The sequence below is a fragment of the Gasterosteus aculeatus genome, chromosome 21 (genome assembly GCF_964276395.1).
Source record: "Gasterosteus aculeatus chromosome 21, fGasAcu3.hap1.1, whole genome shotgun sequence".
Taxonomy (NCBI): domain Eukaryota; kingdom Metazoa; phylum Chordata; class Actinopteri; order Perciformes; family Gasterosteidae; genus Gasterosteus; species Gasterosteus aculeatus.
The window spans coordinates 3,004,245-3,028,470 of record NC_135708.1 but is presented as its reverse complement, the minus strand read 5'-3'; the positions used below and the strand labels follow the sequence as shown (position 1 = coordinate 3,028,470).

The following is a 24,226-nucleotide window of genomic DNA, read 5'->3' as shown; positions in this document are numbered from 1 at the left end:
ATAAGAAGAGATTGCGCCAAAGGATGGATCTCTTTCGCCTGACTTCCCGTTAGTGACAGATCGAGACAACACAACGTTGTTTGGTTTCTTTTCTTTCCCTCCAATTCCCAAGTTTCAGTCTTAATCTCGCTGGACGAACTCAAGACTCGCGCTCCACTACGTCCCGCTTCCTTTTCCCTTTTGATTTCATTCCTGTTGACTCCAGAGGACCGGAGAGACAGCTGCTCTCTGACCCCCCGCCGCCTCTGTTCCCAACGAGAAGTTCGGACCCCACGGCCGAAATCGCCTTCATCCACTGAGTTTCCCTACGCGGAGCTCAACTGTCCTCAGTCAGCTGGAAGCTGATGACCAACGCCCATCAAACAGTAACACTGGTTTTCTGGGCAGACTAATTTAGCGTGTTGATATGAACTTGATGTTTATTTGATTTGTTCAGTCATAACGTGGTACGATAGAGTCCGGATCAACGAATCCGCTACCTTTGATTTATGTATGAATGTGTACCTGCAAATGTCGTAATGTCCCCAGTTGATCTGATGCTGTGATACGTTTGCTGTAAGAGAGTGAAAGCGCCGACTGTGTTACGCTGTTGAATGATGTCTCATGGTCAGAATAGTTCCTTATTTTCTTTTCTTTTCCCGGGTCTCCGCCGTGAGATCCGTTTGCCTGTGGTTTCATTTCGTATCGCCAGCCACATCGTTGGTTCTGTAACTGCACACACATGGATCCGACCATCCTGATTCACGTTGCTGATCTACGTTCCGCTGGTCGCGGGACAGAATCTCCTCGCGCCGCGTCTAAGTATCCCCCCCCTCCTTCGTCCAAGCCGTAGTCCCTAGCAACAGCGTTGCCATAGCAGTGCGACTGTCGTCTTCCTCGTTGCTTTAATACAGGGGTGTCCAAAGTACGGCCCGCGGGCCAACTGCGGCCCGGGATCCATTTTTTATTGGCCCGCAGCAAATTATAAAAATAGAATGGAATGTGGCCCACACATGAAACTTGCCCTTGACTGTATTGTAGTTCTTAGTTTGACCAGTAGGTGGAGCTACTCACTAGCTGCAGTCCTAATGCAGCTTTTCCACAAAAAAAAAGGTTTCAAATGAAAAATTTCTGCGACGACAAAATGGCAGAAGCAAAGAAACGCAAGTGAATGCATAACATTTCAAACACGGTGGGAAAATGAATATTTCTTCAAAGAAGTCAAGGAGAAGTGTGTCTGTTTGATTTGCAATGAAACGGTTGCAGTGATGAAAGAGTCCAATGCAGGCCTACCAACTCTCACGGTTTCGCCGTGTGACACACGCTTTTGCATGTTTTCACACGCACTCACGCCACACAACCAATTTCTCACGGCAAAAAAAAAATCTGATTCTGGGCCGAAGCGCGTTCGTTCCTTTTCAAACTCCCCGACAATAGATGGCGCTAAGGAGCGCATCTGTAAACCCATTCGCTGCATAGACATCCTATTTACCCCAAAGAGTCCCGAAGTTAGCAACAGAAGAAGATTTTCAAACAGACACAACCACGGGAGAAACTCAGGAGTAGCAAAGACTGAGGTATGTTAATGACATGTGGTTCAATTAAGTACTCACTCTCTTAAACTTTAAATCTTGAAAGAAATTATTTGTTGTGTTTGTGCGTGTGATTTTGAGTGGTGAATGTAAACTCAGCTGTCATAACAAGCAGCAGGAGAGCACCTTGTTAACCTCTTGGTATACTGCATGCTCAAAACATCATAGCATTGTTTATTAAGGCTGCTCACATAGCATTTATCTTTTTATTTACAGGCCAAAGAAAAAGACCCTCTCAAGAATTTTCCAAACAGCACTTTGAACAGGTAAGATGTATTCCAAAGAATTTAACATAAAGACAGGAAATTTGTGCAATAGAATTAGGCATGTTTTTGTAAATAAGAGTAGAGTTATTAAAAACCATTTTAATTCTTTAAGGGAGCAAAGATGTCTCGTAAAAGACCTTTGCCAGGCCCAGGACAAAAGGGAAGTCTGTTATATTATTTAAAGAACCAGCCAAGTCAGAAAAGACAGACAAACACACTGTCAGAACAGCCAGAACAGTCAGACCAAATGATAGAAACAACAGGGCAACAGACAGAGGAGCAACACACAGGACAGAGAGAGCCGGAGACGGGACAGAGAGAGCAACAGACAGGACAAACTGACAAACAAGTAGAGGAGCAACAGACAGGAGCGATAGAAGCACATGCAGAAGAGCAACAGACAGGACAAATAGACCAACCAACAGTGCAAATAGACCAACCAACAGTGCAGATGGAAGAAGACACAGAGGGACAGACAGAAGAGACTCCCCTAATCCAACAACAGGGCCAGAAGAGGCGTGCTCTGGCTGGAGCAGCAACATATAGAACCCTCTTTCAAAATGAGTGGACCTCTACGTGGCCCTTTATTACAAGAGGGAGCCTCAACACGCACTACTGGTGTGCAGTGTGCCGTGTTGAGAACTCATGTTGCCACCAGGGTGTGACCGATGTAGTGCGCCACATAAAAACTAAAGGCCACCAAGAAAAGGAACGAGCTCTTCAGTCCACAGCCACAATATCACAATACACAATGCCCGTTCCCCCTGTTGGAGGGATGTCTGCACAAGAGGTCAAGGTATGATGTGTGTAATAGTCCTGTCAAGGTTCAGTCAAGAGTTTTGTGTCCTAGTTGAATACGGTAAATTCATGGTTGATAGTTTTGACTAATTTGTGGTTTGTATTTCAGTGTATTACAGTCCAATTTTCTTAATTTGAGATCTTAGTTGCTGAATGTGTTTTTTACCTGTGCCCTATTATCACAGGTGTCCATTTGAAATAAACTATGGTCTTTTGGGAAGACTAATCATTTTTATTTTCTTACAGACAAGAAGGGCTGAGGTAAAAATGACAGCTGGGTTGGTGGTCCATAATGTTCCTCTAGCCTTTGCAGACCACCTGGGGCCTCTCCTTAAAGATTGTTTTGGAGATTCTAAGACGGCGCAGGACTACAGGTGTGCCAGGACTAAATCATCCTGCATCATTAATGAAGCGCTGGCGCCTTATTTCACCCTAGAGCTTGTGAAAGAGCTCAAAAACGGCCCATACACCCTTGTTACGGATGGGTCAAATGACACAGGTATATGCCAAACTATTTATCTCTTCTGCAAAACATTTGCTTTGTGTAAACATCGAACAACATGTACATTGGTATAATTCTAACTCGTCATTATAGGAGCGCAAAAGATGAACCCGCTCACTGTCCGGGTCTTCATGGGAGGCAAAGTTGTCCACCGATTTTTGGGCATGTGTACAACAAGTGGGAAGGCATGTGGAACAGCAAGCGAGATCTTCGCTACCAAAATTAACTCCACATTGTATCCCTTGGGAGAACTGCGTGGCTCTCTCAGTGGACAATGCAGCTGTCAACATTGGACCACGAAATTCAATCGCCTCTAGGGTGCTCCAGAAACACCCCAACACCTACATTCATGGCTGTCCCTGTCATGTGGCACACAACACTGCCAAAGCTGCAGGAGGGGGATTTTTTAAAGTGAGTTAAGGCCTGATTTATCTCTACATGTAACTTCATATTTGTATCCTAATTACATGCATTGACTGAATGTTATGATTTGATTAATGCATTGCAGGTGTCTGGTTTTGATTTGGAGGACATGGTAGTGGACCTCGGCTACTGGTTCAAAGGTAGCACAAATCGTAAAGGATACCTGACAGGTATGCATGTTTGATACTATTAAGTGTAATATTGAAATGCAGAGCTTAAGAAAAGATATGATATGGAATTAAATGTTTGAAACAGAGTTTTGTGAGCTGCATGAAGCTGAATACATGGAGGTCCTCCTGCACAGCTCAGTTCGTTGGCTAAGCCTTGAACGTTGCGTGACACGAATTCTGAGGCTTTACGAACCTCTCGCGAGCTACTTCAAATCTGCAAGCATGGTCATCAATTTTCAATTTCATTATGCAGCAACTATATGGATTGTTAGTCACATACTTATTGACAACCTCTTGTTTTGTGTTATTTATTAATTGATTCAAGATGAAAATCAGGCCAGATTCAAGAGGCTTGTGCAGGAATTCACTGACCCCATGACAGAAGTGTACCTGCTCTTCTACCAAGCCACCGTACCAACCTTCACTGACTTCAACTTGCTTCTCCAGAGACGGCAGTCAGCCATATTTGTTACATGATGAGGTGGGTTTGGATCTTGCTGTTTTTCCCTTCTGTGTTTCTTGCTGATATCTGCAGGGATCTAATACTATTTCTGTAAATGTTGGTCATAGATGGTGAAATTTGTACGCAAGCTGTGTTCAAAATTTATGGTTCCAGCAGCTCTGCAAGGCCATGAGGAGCCTTGTGCAATTGCCTATGAAGAGAAGGCAAACCATTTGCCAGGTTAGTGTTTGACTATTATTATGATCATACACTGTGATATGTTATAGATAAAATGTGATATTTAGCCTTGTACCTAGCCTTTTGCCAGTTCATGAGTAGAAACCTAAGGTTTGTGGTAGTCCTCCCAACAATGAGCTTCTGGTTGGATTTCTTGCCCTATGCGTCAAGCTGATATTGCTGCATCAGTATGTTAAACCATTTATGTTAACCTGATATGCTGTATCTGTACAGGGAAAAAGTTGAACATTGGGTTCACAACCAGGGCTAAACTTACCAGATATCTGGATGAGGGTGACCTCACACCACGGCAGGTGGATTCATTCCATGAAGCTGTGTTAAGTTTCTTCACAAGTGCTGTGGGCTCTGCACTTAGGAAGCTGCCACTGGAAGAGCCAGTGATCAAACACTCAAAATTTGTAGATGTGCGGCAGAGGGCTGAAAGTGGCATTGAAGATGTCCTTTACTTTGTTGAAAGGTTAGTTTTTTTCTTTAATTATTGTCTACCATCTTAGCTAAAATGCTTATGATGAGGTATGTTCACTCCTAAACTGCACATGATTTATCCTTTTATAGCTTTTCCTTAAAGATGTATATGAACTGCTGCTGGTTAATGACAATATACCTATAACTAAACAACCTGTAACTCTACTTTCATAAATAGGTTCCCCCATCTCCTCCCATACCATGGGCCAGAGGAGCATGACCACCTGGGTGAGGAGTTTTTAAATTATCAGACAATGCCAACAACCTCCCTTCAGGAAGAAACGGATATGGAAAGCTTCTGGGCTGGAATGGCAACCCGGAAACATAAGGTATACATTTTTTTTTGTATTTGTTTTTTGGCAGGTGTGGCTTGACTACATCTGTTGCTTTTATTGATGCATGCATATATTGTGTCATACATGATGCAATCTATGCATGTTGTATCTGAAGTTTGTTACAGTATACTTACAGTATTAATCAAAACAAAATATGGTATGCTTTTCCATTTTGTTCTTGGTTCATTTTCATTAGGTGACAGGAGCCAAAGAATTTCAGAGGCTTGCTGCCGTCGCCAAGCTGGTCCTGGTGTTGCCACATTCAAATGCTGATGCTGAGAGGGTGTTTTCAGTTGTGGGACTGAATAAAACAAAAACCAGAAATAGCCTGGCACTGGATGGCACCCTGTCCTCCATCATGGCCATAAAGATGGCCGACCTGGAGCCCTGCTTCAGATGGGAGCCCCCCTCAGCGGTCATCAAGGCCTCCAAGAAGGCCACAGGCCAGTACAACCTTGCCCACAAATCTTAAAAAATTACTAACCAGCTTCTGATCTCCTTCTTAATACCTCATTTTTTGTTATTTTATTTATGTGTATTTATATTATGTGTATCCATTGTTTTGCTTTGAAAGGCTACTGTTTAAGCACTTTAAGCACTTTATTTGTTGCACTTTTTTGTTTGATAATGAAAAATATTTTTCCCTAACTAAACTTGTGTCATTTTTTGCTGAACATAAATCATTAAGTGCTCTTAAGAATACAATTATTAACAATATAGGTTAGGTTTCAGTTAAGAATTAGTTGAATACCATTGTAATCCAAATGTCAATCAACCTATTTGGTCAAATCTTAAACGCAGGTCTATTAATTAGGCTATATTGTGGTACATAGACGGTCATTGAGGCACAGCAATAGTTTTCTGGTTGAATGTTCAGCTCAAGTCTAGAAGGCCCAACAAGTCATGAGCAGATGAACATAAATCAGAATAAGTTGAGGCAGACCACCCAAAAATCCACGAGAATGCATGAAATAACATCTACTTAAACCAAAATGTCCTGGGGGTGAACCATCAGCTGTGTCCGCTTCACAGAATGTAACCAATGTTGTCCATCTCCAGCAGGCCGCCCCTATCAACGACTTTGGGCCCCACAAACCACCAGAATGCAGCGTACAACATGGGTACTACGCCAAATGAATTCCGATTTCCTGATATTTGAGCCACCAACGTGTGTGGCTGCGTGCGCGGCAAAATTTTGGTCACCCCCGACAAAATCTCACTCCAAGGTTTTTTGAAAAGTTGGCAGCTCTGCCAATGTACGACGACACTACGAAACCAAGCATCCGACCTTCACGTCCTACACTGCTGCTGAGCGAGAGGACAAAGTCCAGCACATGGCAGCTAACCTGCAGGCTCAACAACAGTACTTTTACCCTGCTAACAACACACAAGAAAACGCTACAATAGCTAGCTATGAGGTAGCTCAACTCATAGCGCGCCGCGGGAAAGCTTTCTCAGACGCTGACTTGGTTAAACAGTGGCTCATTAAAGTCGCTGGAATAATGTGCCCGGAAAAGATGCAGGAATTCAACAACGTGAGCATGTCCACAAACACAATTGTGCGTTGAATGGAAGACTTGTCAGCTAACATACAGAATCAAGTGTCACATAATGCTTGTGCTTTGGACTTTTACTTCATTGCATGTGATGAAAGATGCAACAGACGGCGCACAACTGTTCATTTCTTTGCAGGGAGTTGACGATAACTTTTGCATCACGGAGGAGCTGCTTGATCTTCGGAGTCTAAAGGGCACAACAACGGGTGAGGACATTTTTGAAGCAATTCAAATTCAATCAGCGCTTCCAAGATGTTTCTGTCATTGAGAAAGAAATCAAGCTGTTCTCAACTCCCTTCCTGCTGGATGCAGAAGAAGTGGAAGAGAGTCTGCAATTAGAACTCATCGAGATGCAGCTCCTCTCCTTACCCGACTTCTACCGGAGCTTGGAAAAGGCCAAGTTTCCTCTGATGCGACGCCACGCAAAAAGAATGACCAGTCTGTTTGGCACAACATACATATGCGAGCAAACGTTTTCTCTGTGAACTCTGAACAAAAGCAGATTGAGAACCAAAATGAGCGACAGCCATCTCTGTGATGTCCTTCACGTCTCAACCAGCAAACTTACTCGTGACCTGCCAGCCGTCCTTCAGTCCAGAGCAGCATCACTGCTCCCATTAAGTGCAACACTGTTGCCATTGTAGGCGAGTTCAAATATATTACACAGTATTCATGTGTTCAAAAGCCCAATTACTTAATAAATGCAGTCAATTAAAGTTGATAACATTTTCTAAAACACGTTAGCTGATAAATGATTTGCATAAGTTGGTTAAATAAAGCCTTCCCTCTTTATACAGGGCTGTGAAGGGGGTCCCCATCCTGACGAAGAAGCAATCTGAGGATGAGCTGCCAACCCTTTTTGTAAAAAAAATGAAAACCCATTAATGGAGACATGTGATTTATGCAGTTTTTTTTCTTTAAGTTTATTCTATTATCAAGCATAATTTACCTACATTTGATTGATTTTATTTGAAAATAGATGAAGGAAAACCCATACGTAGAAAGATGTGATGTATGCAGTTTTTTCTGTATAATAAATTATCAAGCATAATTACCTACATTTGATTGATTTATTTGTATTACTGTTAATACACTAGAGGTGATGTACCTTACCTTTAGTGAGCGGCTCAACCTTTCGCATATTTTTCTGTCTGTGGCCCTCAGTGAAAAAAGTTTGGCCCCCCCTGCTTTAATACGTGGAACACTTCCTGCATCTCGCTCTCGCTCGCCCCTCGCGTCCAGTAGTCGTATTACACTGTTTAACGTTCCCGTCTTCCTCGGTGGTTTGATTTAACGGTCTCACTTCCGCCCCGCTGCTCTCGCTCGCCCCCTAGTGTGATAACCGGCACTCCGCTTGTTGTTGCGCGCAACCGCACCGCCGTTCCTTCCCTGCACCCCCCTCGCCTTTTTTAATGGCATATGGAATTAGACAATTTGGCATACATCGATAGATTTCAATTTGCGCTCTGCAAGCAAGCTGCCGACCCGGAGCTCTCTGCCCTGCTTCTCGCCCTCGCCCCGCCCATCCTCCTTCCCGCGCAGAGGGGGGAGGGGCAGGGAGACACACGTCAACAAACATGGAGGAAGCAACAACGTCTGCGCAGCGTGCGGAGGAGGAGTTGGTTCGTAAAGAAAAAAGCAGTGGCTCAGTAATTTGGAGATGGTTCAGATTTAAAGTATCCGAAGAGAAACAAAATAACACTATATGTAGGGAGGGCCATAAACAGGTTACAGCCAGGGGTGGAAGCACTTCAAATCTTTTTCACCACCTAAAACAAACTGCAATACGAAGAGTGTGTGAAACTGCGCGCTACAGAAGCCGCATGCCAGAAACGACCCGAACAAGCTCCAGCCCCGAAACAAAGCTCGCTGCAAACCTCATTTTCCGCAGTGTGCCTTATGAAAAGAAAAGTGACAAGTGGTGCACTATAACGAAAGCGGTGTCCTATCACATTGCTAAAGACAGGGTCCCTGTTGCAACTGTTGAACAAGTCGGATTCAAGATGCTCCTGAAAACGATGGACCCGAGATATGAGCTTCCCAGTCGCAACTACTCTGCAAGAGAAGAACTCACAAACATGTATACTGAAGTCAGGCAGAGCCTTGCTGACCGGCTCGCTAATGTGACCCATTTTGCATTGACCAGCGATATGTGGTGGAGCAGGACGTGTGAGCCCTACATGAGCGTGACAGTTCACTTCATTCAAGACTGGGAGATGAAAACAGCGCGTCTTCAAACAAGTTACTTTCCCCAAGATCACACGTGAGCGTATAGCTGAGGCCCCGCAGGACGCAATTTCAACCTGGAAACTCCAAGAAAAGCATTTGGTAGCTATAACTACCGACAACGGAAGCAACATCGTCAAAGCGGTTGAGCTGAACAAGTGGCTGAGGATGCAGTGCTTCGGTCACAGACTACACTTGGCTATTGGTGAGTGCAGTGAAGTATTCAGATATTTTAAAATGTTAGTTTTTCCTTGTTTTTCTTTATGTGCATATTTGTGTTTAATATTGCTGTATTGGCCAAGTCTCTGTTGAAAAATGTATTGTTAAAAAAATGAATAAAATACAAAACCTAAAGTGCTAAAAGTAAAGTAAAGTAATTTCCGAACCATATTTATTAGGTTATTGGTTAAGAATTAGTGATACATTGATGTGTTTACCACTTTTATGTTACAGCTGGTAGGTGACGTAATTATGACTTTAAAATGCTGGGTTAGCCTGTTGATATCATCAACGTAAGATAAAAAAATTTAACCTATGAAACGAGAAATAATAATAAATGTAGAATATTTCTAAGCTTGATTTTAGAAAATACTTTGTTGTACGAGTGTGTTAAAGTGAAACCAGAGTAGAGTTTCTCGCTTGAGAACATTTGTTAATAGTTTTTTAGATTCTGATAGGACATGGCATGAATGACAAGCGCCTCACCCGGGCCATTTCTCTGTGCAAGAGGATTGTCAGCATTTTTTCATACAGCTGGAAAAAAAGGAGACAACTTGCTGGAATCCAGATTCAGATGTGTCTGCCAAGCCACCAACTTATAACCAAGTCTGCCACACGCTGGGGATCAAGGCAGCAGATGATAGAGAGAGTCCTGGAGCAGGAAAGAGACCTGTCCAAAGTCATGTCTGAGGACAAAAAGACCAGGTACCTTCTCCCTACCCGGCAGGATTTAGAGGTCCTAGAAGCAGTCCAAAAGGTCCTGAAACCGCTCCAGGACTTTACCGATGCTTCGTCAGCTGAGAAGTACGTCACTCTATCATATGTGAAACCTGTGTTGCACCTTTTTAACGAAAGTCTCCTGGCATGTGAAGAAGGTGATAGCGACCTCTGGAAATCAATCAAGACCAACATTGCTGAGTACCTCAACAGGAAGTTTTCTGACCCAGACACCACTGACCTATTGGATATGGCTTCATTTGTCGATCCACGGTTCAGGGCCACCTACATCCCAAGAGAAAAAGTCGATGCATTGAAGCACGGAGCTGTCTTGGAGGTGGATACGCTACTGGCTGACCAGAGCAGCTATCAACCGCATTACCAGCGTGTGCCCACTGTGCCTGAGCCTGCAGATGGAGATGCAGCAGTAGCACCAAAAGCTAAGACACTGGCAAGCTTCTTCAAGCAGCTCACACCCACCACCACAGCAGCACCAAACAAGAGGGGGGCTATTGAAAATGAACTGTCAAGTTACTTGCAGTCAGCAAGTGTGGAGAGTGACACTGATCCCCTCAAGTGGTGGAAGGATCATGAAGTTGTCTTTCCAGGTCTGAGGCGCCTGGCAAAAAAATATCTCTTGGTTCCAGCTACCAGTTCACCCTCTGAAAGGGTTTTCAGCTGCAGTGGCAATATCGTGACCTGCCACAGAGCATCTCTGAAGCCGGATACCGTTGACAGGCTGGTGCTTCTCGCACAAAATCTTTGAACAAAGGAGGGCACTAGGGGGGAAATGTTTGAGTTCTTAAACTAAGCACTTTATTTTGTTCTTGCTGCCCCTACTATTGTTTTTCTTATATTATTTTGTAATGTTCACTGTTTGCATCTGTGGATTTGTTATAGTTATAGTTGTCAAATGTTCATATTTGACTTTTCTCAAATATATAAATAGGCACTATTTCTGAAAGATTGTCCAATTTTATAGCATTTTCTTTAAGATATTTATTTATATGTGCACCTTATGGAGCTTTGTTTACAAAAAGAATACTCCTGTTATACACTTTATGTTTACATATTATTTGGACGGCTGAGCATTTGTTTATTGTTTAATTTATTATTTATTCTTTTTTATTTATTTGATTTTATTTGAACTCCTTACTGAAATTGCTGGTTTCAATTAAACGACTAATGACATGTCATATTTGGCTTTGACTTTGCTTTGACATTTGCGTTCAGGTTTTCTTCCCTTTAATGTGGAGAAAATATCGGGATATATACCGTGTATCGATATCCAGCCAAAATATACCAGGATATGACTCGCCCAGCCCTAATTTATAGTATTGGTTATTGGTCCCTGTTAGCTCAGGGTGGTGCCCCGTTATTTATTCATTCTGAGAAGTATCTTAGTGATTATTAATAATTCTATTAATGTCCATACGTTAGTTCCTCATTTGCTAGTAACCTAATACGACCCCCTAGCCGCTCCCAACACTTCTCATCCAAACACAATCACATTCACTCCATCAGGATGGCAACATTTATCTGGATAGGGTGTTTGTGGTATGTTCTGTTCATTTCTACGATATAGTTGATACTAATTCCAGGTCCACCATCAGCTGTTGGTTCTTCACTGAGCGTCTGTGGCCGACTGTCACCTGTAGCTTCAACAAGTCCACTCTTATCATCCAGGGAACCGTCTCTCAGTGCAAAGCACCAAAAGCAGGTGAAGCTGAACTCCTTTAAAACACCAAACGTTCCTCCTGTGATGATCCATCAAGACGCTTTGAACAGACTGTTTCTCTGACTGTTTGTCTCTTAATAATAATGTCTGGACTAAAGGACAAACACACACTGGAGGCAGAGGACCAGCATCTAAACATCCAAGTGTTGTTTGAGTTGTTAAGAGCCCACAAACCTGCAGCGTGACCACGTTGACTCATATCAACCCACCATGATGCCGTCAACGTGTCAGGAGACACTGTCCTCTCTTATAACGTGGAGACAAGACAAAGCTCCAGAGAAACAAGGTTTTCATCACCTTCCTCCCTGTTCAGGCTCATCCTGGCTACTGTTCCTCACTACTTCTGTCTGTGTTGATGGTCTCATGTGGGACACAAACAGTTTGATGAGTCTCTGGTAGTTTGAGGTCAGCTTGGTGTGTCAGGGTCTTATTAACCAGGCTGACAGTGGGACAGAGAAAAGGTTTCCAGCTCTACCTCCTCTACCAGACTGATGGTCTGTGGCTGCAGCCTCTTCATACCTGAGAGTCTCCAGTCTCCAGTGAGGATCCTCCAGTCCAGCAGACAGCAGCTTCACTCCTGAGTCTCCTGGATGATTGTAGCTCAGGTCCAGCTCTCTCAGATGGGAGGGGTTGGAGCTCAGAGCTGAGGCCAGAGAAGCACAGCCTTCCTCTGTGATCAGACAGCCTGACAGCCTGCAGACACACAAAATAAGACACATGTCACATGATCTGAGGAAGCTGTGAGGGCTGGAAGGTCACTGCAGTATTGAGATACTATCAGGTACAGAGGGGTCACATTAACATGGTTACTGACTGGTTTCCAGTCACAACTAAACACCCACTAATGTAAATCAACAGCCTGATAACATTACTGCTAACTCTAGAATGTCAAATATTTACATTATATTGAAAATAAACACATTTTATGGAAATAGTTGGAAAATACATATTTGATTTAAATCACGCAAGCAGAAAGAATCTTATGAAGGTCAGAAATGTACCATGGATGTAAATAAAGACACCAAGTGGACTTTAATTGAATCCTGACCTGAGAGTCTCCAGTTCACAGTGTGGACTCTTCAATCCAGCAGAAAGCAGCTTCACTCCTGAATCCTGCAGGTGGTTGTTACTCAGCTCCAGCTCTCTCAGACTAGAGGACTGCGAGCTGAGAACTGAGGACAGAGCGTCACAGCTTCTCTCTGAGAGGTTACAGCCACTCAGTCTGAAGAGACAACAATAAACAAGAAAAATAACATTTGTATTCATATTAAATCCTCTGATGATGAGTTTGGACTAAAATACGATCAGTAAGAACATGAAAAAACATGTTCAGTGAAAGTGTTTACAATTATTTTTGTTCTACATAGAACAAGGAGGTTTATTGTGCTCTACTGTTTACAGGAATTACTGTGGTATTAATATCAGGATGAGGCAGGGATATTTATTGTTGTTTATTAGTTCAAAGTTAGGCTTCTCTATCCTCCTTTTGACTCCTTCCATAGAAAGAAAGAGAGAACAAAGTGAGTGTAAATGTGGAATGAATCTTCATCAAATCAGAAATAATCAACCATCACTCAGCAGATCATCACTGTAGAGACACACATTAAAATCTTCAGTCTCTTCCCACCTCTGATTTTCATTCATTCATTGTATGAAACAGGACATTATAAAGCCTGAATAACAGGAACAACGGGATGAACATGTGATGTTTTATCGTGAAAGAACATTGTGTTTCAGACGGTCTATTTTCAAGCTACTATGTAGTAAATATGTCTTGTCTACAAGGTTCTTGTGATGTGATGGAAAAACAGATATTACTTCACAAAAAAGACTTTTAGCCCCAAGTTTTGTCTCTAAGATTAGATCCTATGGTTCCAGAGTTCCCTAGACGCATCATTGAAGACAAACTAACTTAATCTGACCTGAGAGTCTCCAGGTCACAGTGTGGACTCTCCAGTCCAGCAGAAAGCAGCTTCACTCCTGAATCCTGCAGGTGGTTGTTACTCAGATCCAGCTCTTTCAGACTAGAGGACTGGGAGCTGAGGACTGAGGACAGAGTGTCACAGCTTCTCTCTGAGAGGTTACAGCGACTCAGTCTGAAGAGAAGGATGAAGAATAAGCAGTAAGTATAAAAGATGTCAGCATATTTAAGTTCTGATGTATGAATTAACTCTCTCTGTACTTACAGAACTTTGTTGGAGGCTTTGACCACTGGCAGCAGCCTCAGAAGAGCCTCCTCTGAAGCAGAGTATTTCTTCAGGTCAAACACCTCCAGATCTTCTGATGACAGTAAGATGAAGACCAGAGCTGACCACTGAGCAGGAGACAGTTTATCTGTGGAGAGACGTCCTGATCTAAGGGACTGTTGGATCTCCTCCACTAGAGAAACATCATTCAGTTCATTCAGACAGTGGAACAGATTGATGCTTTTCTCTGGAGACACATCCTCACTGATCTTCTTCTTGATGTACTGGACTGTCTCCTGATTGGTCTGTGAGCGACTTCCTGTCTGTGTCAGCAGACCTCTTAGGAGAGTCTGATTGGTCTCCAGGGAAAGACCCAGGAGGAAGCGGAGGAACAAGTCCAGGTGTCCATTAGGACTCTGTAAGGCCTCGTCCACAGCACTCTGGTAGAGACGCTTTGGTTTAGGTTTGTCTCTAAAGACTTTAGACACCAGGGAGGTTTTTTGTTCTTCTGACAGCAGATTGACACGAGAGCTGAAGAAGGTCAGGTGGACATGAAGAGCAGCCAGAAACTCCTGAACACTTAGATGGACGAAGGAGAACACCTTGTCTTGGTACAATCCTCTCTCCTCTCTGAAGATCTGAGTGAACACTCCTGAGTACACTGAGGCTGCTCTGATATCGATGCCACACTCTGTCAGGTCGGATTCATAGAAGATCAGGTTGCCTTTCTGCAGCTGATCAAAGGCCAGTTTTCCCAGAGATTTGATCATCTTCCTGCTTTTTGGACTCCAGTGTGGATCCGTCTCAGCTCCTCCATCGTACTTGACCTTCTTCACTTTGGACTGAACCACCAGGAAGTGGATGTACATCTCAGTCAGGGTCTTGGGCAGCTCTCCTCCCTCTCTGGTCTTCAACACCTCCTCCTGAACTGTAGCAGTGATCCAGCAGAAGACTGGGATGTGGCACATGATGTGGAGGCTTCGTGAGTTCTTGATGTGAGAGATGATCCTGCTTGCCTGCTGCTCATCGCTGAACCTCTTCCAGAAGTACTCCTCCTTCTGGGGGTCAGTGAACCCTCTGACCTCTGTCACCATGCCAACACACTCAGGAGGGATCTGATTGGCTGCTGCAGGTCGTGTGGTGATCCAGAGGCGAGCAGAGGGAAGCAGCTTCCCCCTGATGAGGTTTGTGAGGAGCACATCCACTGAGGCCGACTCTGTGACATCAGTCAGGATCTCATTGTTGTGGAAGTCCAGAGGAAGTCGACACTCATCCAGACCGTCAAAGATGAACACAACCTGGAACTCTTCAAACCTGCAGATTCCTGCTGCTCTGGTTTCACTGAAGAAGTGATGAACAAGTCCCACCAAGCTGAACTTCTTCTCTCTCAGCACATTCAGCTCTCTGAAGGTGAATGGAAATGTGAACTGTATGTCCTGGTGGTCTTTGTCTTCAGCCCAGTCCAGAGTGAACTTCTGTGTTAAGATGGTTTTCCCAATGCCAGCCACTCCCTTAGTCATCACTGTTCTGATTGGTTCCTCTCCTCCAGCTGAGGCTTTAAGGATGTCGTCTTGTCTGATGGTTGTTTCTGGTCTGGCTGGTCTCCTGGATGCTGTTTCAATCTGTCTGACCTCATGTTCTTCATTGACCTCTGCAGTCCCTCCCTCTGTGATGTAGAGCTCTGTGTAGATCTCATTCAGAAGGGTTGGGTTTCCTGCTTTAGCGATCCCCTCAAACACACACTGGAACTTCTTCTTCAGGTTGGATTTGAGTTCACGCTGACAAACTGCAGCAAGAAGTCCTGAATGAAGACAACAAAGAAGATCAATGAGTCACAGAATAGATTTAAAAATGTCCTTTCCTCAGAAGGACTATGAATATATTCTGTCCATCTCTTGAGACATTAGTGAAGGTCTCATTTATCAGCATGGTAAGTCTGTAGAGAAATCCTCTTACTGCTCTGCAGACGCTCAGCCAGCTCCTCCTGCTTCATTCTCCTCAGGAAGTGCACTGAGATCTTCACAAATGCCTCACTGAACCTCCTCTGTTCTTCATCCAGCACCTCCTCATGCTCTTTCTCTACGCATTCTGGGTAATCTGAACTCATAAACTTCTGGATCTTCTTCAGCTCGTTCTTCACAAAAGTGAGGATGTTCTCCTCCAGCAGCTGGAACAGAACATTCTATGAATGACACCAACTAGAACATGGAAGCAACCATCAGGTCCATGTTGGACAGACGGACAATCTACTGGTCTACAAAGTGCAGTATGGAGATGATGGTGAACTGAGAGATGTTAAAGTAGTTGTTCATGTACACACCATGAAGATGGAGTCCAGGTGTGTTTGATGCTGCTGGGCAGACGGACCTGTGGGAACCTCTGAGCTCTCCTGGTCCTCTCTGTGGAGGAACATGAACCATCAGCTCACATGGTGTTTGGACCATCAACACCAATACAACATTAGTAAACGATGTTTACAGTCAATGATTCACACTTAAACACACACAGACCAGTTAGATGATGGGTGTCTAACTTAAGGCCCGAGGGCCAAATCTGGTCTGCTGGGGGGTCCAGTGCAGCCCGCTGGATGACTTTACTATTGTGAGAATTACACAAAGACACAAATTGCTTTTCTATAAAAGTAGCTGCTATTCCTAATCAGTCCACTGGGGGTCGCACTCTATGAGTGAGCGCATGTGTTAGACCAGGGGGACCAGGGGCCTCATTTATAAAAGCTTGCGTAGGAGTTGCTCCAGAAGTGGCGTACGGATGAAACGTAGGACGTGCGGACGCACAGAAACATTCAGACTTATAAAACGTCCTACGCAGTTTTCCCTTAATAAATCCCAATCACTTCTAAATGCAGCGCAGCTTTTGCGGCTTCATGTCACGCCCATAGTTGCCCATATATAGTCTGTGGAACGCCCACAAATTAATATTCATCGATTGCGAAATCATGACACTGAGAGGAAAACGAAGAAACGTAACTTCACTCAGTGTGAAGTGGAAATGATCATTGGGAGGTGGGAAGGAGAAGTAAGATGCTCTTTGGAGGACACAGTGTGGACATCACTGATGCCAACAAGGCACCTGAGGGGCAAAAGGTTGCAGAGCAACGCTGCAGCCTCACGACCTCGGACCCAAATAAAGAAAAACTGGTCTGACATCAAAGTGGATGCAAAAAGGCGTTTAGCGCGCCATCGCCAAAGTGTGTCTCCACGGGGGGGAAAGGGACACCGGAGCTGTCCCCTCCTGATGAGAGACTGGCGGCAGTAATTGGGGATCGGGGACAGGGTCTGGGCCAACATCGGCGTCAGGGGGTCGAGGCACGTTTGGAAGCTGTGCCACATTATGTAGCACAGCACATGCAGCACGATGTTTCACACCTTTTCAGGAGTAAACAACAACCTCCCTCCAGTGCAGTCGAGGCAGCGCCATCTGCCCTTAAACAGGCCGATGGTGCGCTGCACTACAGCGCCAATCCTTCCATGTGCCACGTCTTCTAAGAGCGCGAGATCAGCGTCATTACGCATTGTGACGGCATCATGGCGTTTTATTACCGTCCGTCTGATTGCATCTGACAAGCAACAGCTGTGTTTAGAGGATGAATTTAATAACATGCCGATATTATTGCAGAACATATTACCACCTTTGTTATATAACCAGATGTGACCTCTGCTGATCCTGATGTGGAGGAACTAGCTCACATTGTGTTTACATCTGAGGATGTTTACAGTTAATGATTCACACAAAAACACACACAGACCAGTTAGATGAAGATAATGAGTTCTGTCATGATGGATCGTCATGGAAACAACACTTTAAACAATGAACAAACATTTATGTAATTCATGACTGAGGATCAGAACAGTTCTTCATCTGTTTAAGAACTTACTCTGGGTCATAAGAACGGCGTCCATCTTTGAAGTTAATCAGACGACCTTTAGACCGATCACTCTTCATGGACACACATCTGGGTTCAGGAGACTTTCCTCTCTGCTGATGTGACCTGAAAGAAACACTGAGATTACATCATCACATCATCATCTAATCATGAAGCATCAGCTCACATGGTGTCCGTCCTCACAGAGACCAAAACAAGGTAAAGGTCCATGACGTGAGGTCTGATGTGGACCACATGACTCCCTGTAGTGGTTTAGGTCTACTGGTCCTGCTGGTCCCACTGAGAATCAACAGCTCAGTCTTTCAGCTCACTGTTTTCTTCACCAGTCAGTTTGGTTTAGTCTCCACAGGTCTCACCAAGTCCTCCATGGAGCTCTCCCTCCCTCACTGGACACTGCTGAAGGGCCCTGGAGCAAGAAACCCAGAACCTCCACCAGAGAGTCTGGTAGAAACACCTCATCATCAGCCTGAGACCCTCACCTTGCATCAACAGAGGGACCAATGTCTTTGAAGGCTACAGGATGATCCATAGACCGGTTCCTCTTCATGGACACACAGCTGGGTCCAGGTCCAGGTCCAGGTCCTGGTCTCTGATGGATCCTGGGTCACACATAAAGAGTCAGAGTCTGTCCAACAGAAAGTCGGATAGAAACATCTGGGCTCTTTCTCAATATGCGGCCTGTTCTCGGGGAGTCTTCTTGAAATGACCCGCTGGTATTCAAGTTATACATGAGATGAAACTATACTATAATTCAGCTTATACACATACAGTATATATGTATATATACACATGAGATATAGACTATAACTAGGCTGCGTGTTCATAACGTTTAATCTGTTGTCAGATTGATGTTCGTTCACCAGTAACGTTTCGTCTCTTTGAGATCAGAGTTTAGATTCATATCTGTTTAAATTAAACTTTAACATCTTGTCTGTATGCAGCTTGTTATTGTCTATTATTGTGCATTCAAAGGGACTCTGAGCTGTAATAATAATAAACGCATTTTTTACAAATATGAATTATTGAGTATTTCTCCGTAAGATCTTTCACGTGTGGTCATCTACATGCAATGAAGTGAAAATGTTTCTAGTTGTTTCCGTGTTTGACCGTGTAAGTGTTCCCCTGAGGTTAATCACTAATGATGTCCCCCATCTTACTGCAGCCTCATTGATCACTGTATCATAGACATTAAATACTATGAGGTTAATCACTATTGATGTGGACACACATATGAGGTTCAGCTACAATTTAAATAAAACTTACATTCATTTACAGTTGTGTGTTTGTGCATTTAACTGGACGAGGACACTGATTATCACCCTCTTCGTGTTTGAACTGTAGGTTATATTAACTAAAAGAACATTAATTGATTGATTGTTGTTGCTCAAACCGTCTCTGTACTTTATGAAACATTTATAAAGCTGATGCAGTGTGATGTGATACATCATCCCTCAATTAAATGTTTACCTCAGTAACGTTTTGATGGGTTTCTTCCATCCAATAATATATTAGATCTACACCTGTCAGAGTGATCCAGTAACGTTCAGCAGCACCACAAACTGCAGCTGCTCCTCTTCATCATTAGGAAGATGTTCGATTGGACACACACATATATATATATATATACATCTATATATATATATATATACATCTAATATATATATACACACACACAATCAGACATACAATTGGCTCAAATATCTCAGTTATCAGATCAGACTTGCTGTCCAATCAATAAACAACTCAGCTGCTGTTCCACATGTGGAAATGAACGTTCTCTTGTACCTGTGAGTCCGTTCTCTCCGTCTCAGGTATTGAGGAAGGACCCTCATCATCAGCCTGAGACCCTCACCTTGCATCAACAGAGGGACCAACATCTTTGAAGACGAGAGGAAGCCCCATAGACCGGTTACTCTTCATGGACACACAGCTGGGTCCAGGTCCAGGTCCTGGTCTCTGATGGGTCCTGGTCACACATGTAGAAGCAGAGTCAGTGAGTCAGAGACGTTGGGACATGGAGACGAGTGGAGGACAGTTGGAGATGGTCCTCTCACCTCTGAGCTTTGGTCTGGCTGTCATGTTCCCCACACAGAGGGGCTTCAGAGGGAGGGACTCCGTCCTCTGGGTCCTCAGCCTGATTCATAGCAGAGTCCACACCTTCACACCTTCACACCAACCTGCTGGCAGAGCTCACACGTTATTATCTTCATCAGGACAAACACACAGAGCTCATTCACCTCAACACTAAAACTCTCATGGGACACTTTGTGTTGTTGTCTTGAGACAACGTGTCAAGAGACGTCATTTTAAATTCTCATCCTATAAATGTCGTGTTTCTTTTAAGCGCTTTCCTTTGGCAGGAGGCAGCGGTCCATCAGGACGTTATTTATGTAAAATCACTATATAGGCTACTAAAACTCAGCATGCAGAATGACAACACGAGATATGTATAGTTTTATAATATCAATATTATAAGTAAGTACAGGTGGAAGGGAACCAAAAGTGTGGCGCAAAGATCAGTCCTGTAAAACCAAACAAAAGGTTGTTTATACTCAAACCATACAACATATTTTATATTAGTAATATTTCTATTATAGACCTTTATATATATATATATATATATATATATATATATATATATATATATATATATATATATATACGGTCACACAGAGTTCAACAACGTCTCACTGAGCAGCTATTAAACCAGGAAGTGTGAATGTGTGAATATATTTCCGACTTTAGCGAAGTGTAAACGTCGTACGTTCGATACCCGCTCACTCCTCTCTCGTAACAAACAGGGACGTCCGACTTTTAGCGGAGTCTAAATTATCTTCCGTATTTCCGAGTCCGAAATAAATCGAACTTCTAGGGAGATAAAATACGTTCCGGGTGGTATTTATTACGTAGTTATCGTGATTAGTAACGATTGAAAAGTTCTTCTCTCTTTATTGAACCAGTATTGGCAATTTCTCAACGAGGAGAGACGCTGCAGAATCGGCGGCGGCTTTGCGCATGCGCGCGTTGATTTCAGCCTGCACGTGACGTGTGTCTCCTCTGACTGCAGCTGGACTGCTGCGAGCCGCCAGGTTCCTGCTTCAGTGACGTCACGCCACGTCAGACACCACAGAAGTCTCCAATAAAACCAGATAAGGTCGCTGGTCGCTTTTGACCAGAAGTCGCCAAGAGGGTTTATAAAGTCAATGTACCAAACAACGAAGGAGCCTGCGCATGCGCACATCTCAAGTCATAATTTCGACTTTCTTTTTTTTTGTGGCGGAAATGGACTTCCATAAAAATCACCGTAACTAGCAGAAAGAAACCTGTCAGCGGACCTGACAAGCGCCGCTTCAAGCCTTTGCGCATTAACTCTGCGCAGACATGATCCCCTTGAGTACCGCGACGTGCTAGTTTAGCCGCTACAACAACAACTAGCCAGTAACCGCAGATTCCATTTCAACAATAAAGATACAAACTTCTCAGTAGTAAATGAATTCACGTTTCAACTGCTCTATGCGGTGTTTACTCAGGTCGGTGATGTTTTAACGTGTGTAGTGGAATAAATAAAACATATTCCGGTGGTGGCTGTGTGGCAACGAACAACACTCTGAACGGCGGCCGCCATTTTGTTATGCGCACACGCCGTCTGCGCATACATGCCGCTTCCCACGTGATCCCGTTTTTCCTCCAGCAGGAAAAGTAGAAGGCAAAAATGCCACCTAAGAAAAAGATGAAACCTCTCGCTGACCAGAAGACTATTGCATCTGTATGTTCTGCTCCATCTGCCTCTGCACCCTCCCTGACTTTGATCCGCCTCCCGACAGTTCTGCTTAGTATTAAAATATAAACACGCACACTTAAGCCTAGTTTATGCTTCTGCGTTTCAGTTTGTTGTCTGTTCAAGTTTAGACTTCTGGAGAAAGACAAACTTCCTTTTACCTTTTTAAACTCTGTTAAAATGCTCATCCTATAAATGTAGTGTTTTACAAGATGAATGTTATCACTCTTCTTCCAGCAGATGGAGCTGTGCTGTTTCTCCTCTTCAGAGTCCAGAAGTCAGTAAAACACAGACCAGTAAGGTGACCTGTAGCTGTCCTGATGGAAACACTGTGGTTACCATGGTAACATAGGGAAGCTTTCTCCTGATGGGATGCTTCACTTCACCATGTGATCAGTTAGTAAAAGGTCGACTACAACCTGCTGATCAATGAGAGAAAAACTGAAGACTAAAGAAAACAAACACAGTCAAACACTAAAAAGTGACTAAATGTGTTTAAAGCAGATGAAGAAATGAACATGAAGCTTTGTGGACTTAAAGGACTGAAGCAGCAGGTGAGACAAACAGAGCGTCTCTCAGGTGTGTTTCAGGAACAAAGGCCCAGGTGAGCTCTGTGGTCCCTGCTGGGTCCTAGTGCCCCTCCGTCTGCTACCTTCTCCTCCTCATCAGTAACAGTCCTCACAGACCCCAGATCAGACTGAGCTCCTCTTCTTCATCACAGCGTCATCATTCAGACTAACAGCAGCTTCTCTCTGCCTGCTCACACAGGCGCCATCTTGTTTCCCAGCTTTAAACAATCACACCTTCACGACCATCAATGATGTCATTCAACCAATCATAGCTGCACTTACTGAGCTCGTAGACATGAACTTCCTCAGTGAGCAGCTCTCTTCTGTCCTCAGCAGGTCCGTGTAGAAAAGGAGCTCCGTGCTTCACTTCAGCTTCCATCAGACGGAGTGAAGTGACTTCTTATCAGCTTCTTATCTTCTATCACAGAGGGTGTGTCCTCACGTCAAGTCCAAAGTCTGACTGGTTTACTGAGTCTCAGTCTGAGCTGTTAACAGGGTCAAAGGTCCTCGTGAACAGAATCCTCCTCACGGCTCAACAAGAGTCTTTCAGGATCAAAACCAGCATCTGTGGAACGATCCTTCCACCTTGTAACGAGTTGCTTTGACAACAGACTGGATGCTGTTGTTGTACCAGATGGTTCAGAGGACCCGTGCACGCCCCTCTTTGTCACCTGGTCTTCTTCTACATGTAGACTAGTAGGGAACACGTGATGAAGCAGAAACCTTTGTAACAAATGTAGTGAAGAGTTTATATTGAATAAAAACCTCCACTAAGACAACAGAGTCTGAGCTGAGAGTGTTTTTATTCTTCTCTCCACTTTGATGATCAGGTTGAACCTGTTGGGGCGGAACAACTTCCCCACGTATCAGTCTGAAGCCGCCTGCCAAATCACAAAGGACATGTTGTTACATGCAGTGTTCTACTTCCTCATCACATGGCACCTTGAACCCTCTGGCTCATATACCTGCTGTGCAAAGGATTGTGGGTAAGAACAGCCAGTAAAGCAGCCTGCTTGCACACAGTAAGATGTGACTGAATGTAGAACACAAACTGTAATTCCTCCAGCTTCTGTCATTGATCATCATGAAAACCAGATGCTGAAGACGGTCGATGGACAGTTTATTAGTTGAGTGACAGTTAGTCATCAGTTTCATCTGTTTTTACTTCTTACTGTGGGTCAAAAAAACAACGTCTGCAGACCTCTGCATCGGAAATACAAGATCTAATGAAAGTACTGCAAAGCTCTTCAGACGGTCCTCTGACCTGTAGAAGTCTCCTTAGATCTTCTGAAACTAGACGTTGGACCTTTCACAGAGCTGCTGGCAGTGACGTGCGGTGAGGTTGGTGGCTGGAGGCTCTGACTCTTTCAAAGTCACATTCACAAACATATGAATTCAACAAAGTAGCATAAATTCACCATCAACTGGCTGCTTGCACTTGGTCTACTGGTTATGTTTCATGTCCCGTATCGTATATTCTTTTATAATACGGGTGAAATCAAGCGCTCTGATTGGTGGAGAGTGAGTCACGAGGTGCACTGAATTGAGCCATAATGTGATGTTACCTGTCTCAAGCGATTTAGGTCACTTTTTAGCCAAAGAGGAACATTCAGGTGGACGTCATGAGCCAAGTGAATGAATGAGACGGTGCGACATCGAGCAGGGAGACCTGCCATGTTTTCACACCACAAATGAATGTGAAATCCCTCACTGACATCAATCCATATTCACTTAATGTTACAATACAACCAATCATCATGTTCTTCATCTGGTTCTTCTCTTCAAGAGCTTAGTGAGGCTCATAAGAACCACGTCCATCTTTGAAGTCAGTCGACCTTTAGACCGATCACTCTTCATGGACACACAGCTGGGTCCAGGTCCAGGTCCTGGTCTCTGATGGGTCCTGGTCACACATGTAGAAGCAGAGTCAGTGAGTCAGAGACGTTGGGACATGGAGACGAGTGGAGGACAGCTGGAGATGGTCCTCTCACCTCTGAGCTTTGGTCTGGCTGTCATGTTCCCCACACAGAGGGGCTTCAGAGGGAGGGACTCGGTCCTCTGGGTCCTCAGCCTGATTCATAGCAGAGTCCACACCTTCACACC

General features: G+C 44.0%; 2 protein-coding genes and 1 pseudogene across 3 annotated transcripts in view; 2 read left to right on the top strand and 1 right to left on the bottom strand.

The window, feature by feature from the left end:
* LOC144390238 (uncharacterized) overlaps window positions 1-19,762 on the bottom strand; it is a 93,686-nt gene extending 73,924 nt beyond the window's left edge. The window contains exons 1-7 of the mRNA XM_078096684.1: window positions 19,629-19,762; window positions 17,768-17,881; window positions 16,193-16,271; window positions 15,829-16,039; window positions 13,873-15,673; window positions 13,609-13,782; window positions 12,735-12,908 (exon numbers count right to left, since the gene is read on the bottom strand). Of these exons, the coding sequence (XP_077952810.1) occupies window positions 12,735-12,908; window positions 13,609-13,782; window positions 13,873-15,673; window positions 15,829-16,039; window positions 16,193-16,271; window positions 17,768-17,881; window positions 19,629-19,696 (2,621 nt within the window). The 5' untranslated portion in view covers window positions 19,697-19,762. The remainder of the gene's footprint in view (window positions 1-12,734; window positions 12,909-13,608; window positions 13,783-13,872; window positions 15,674-15,828; window positions 16,040-16,192; window positions 16,272-17,767; window positions 17,882-19,628) is intronic.
* Window positions 1-24,226, top strand: part of LOC120814248 (dual specificity calcium/calmodulin-dependent 3',5'-cyclic nucleotide phosphodiesterase 1A-like) — a 609,273-nt pseudogene that overhangs the window by 388,856 nt on the left and 196,191 nt on the right. The gene's annotated exons all lie outside the window — the stretch shown is intronic.
* On the top strand, window positions 1,561-5,878 carry LOC144390318 (uncharacterized). Its single transcript, XM_078096826.1, has 7 exons — window positions 1,561-3,134; window positions 3,231-3,548; window positions 3,646-3,730; window positions 3,816-4,412; window positions 4,644-4,887; window positions 5,074-5,224; window positions 5,427-5,878. The coding sequence occupies exons 4-7, from the start codon at window positions 4,301-4,303 to the stop codon at window positions 5,700-5,702; spliced, it is 783 nt and encodes a 260-aa protein (XP_077952952.1). The 5' UTR covers window positions 1,561-3,134; window positions 3,231-3,548; window positions 3,646-3,730; window positions 3,816-4,300; the 3' UTR covers window positions 5,703-5,878.

Coding starts and splice junctions, on each gene's coding strand:
- LOC144390318 (XM_078096826.1), top strand. CDS start 4,301: ATGGTGAAATTTGTACGCAAGCTGTGTTCAAAATTTATGGTTCCAGCA. Junction 4,413..4,643: donor GAAGGCAAACCATTTGCCAG/GTTAGTGTTTGA, acceptor GTATCTGTACAG/GGAAAAAGTTGAACATTGGG. Junction 5,225..5,426: donor TGGCAACCCGGAAACATAAG/GTATACATTTTT, acceptor CATTTTCATTAG/GTGACAGGAGCCAAAGAATT.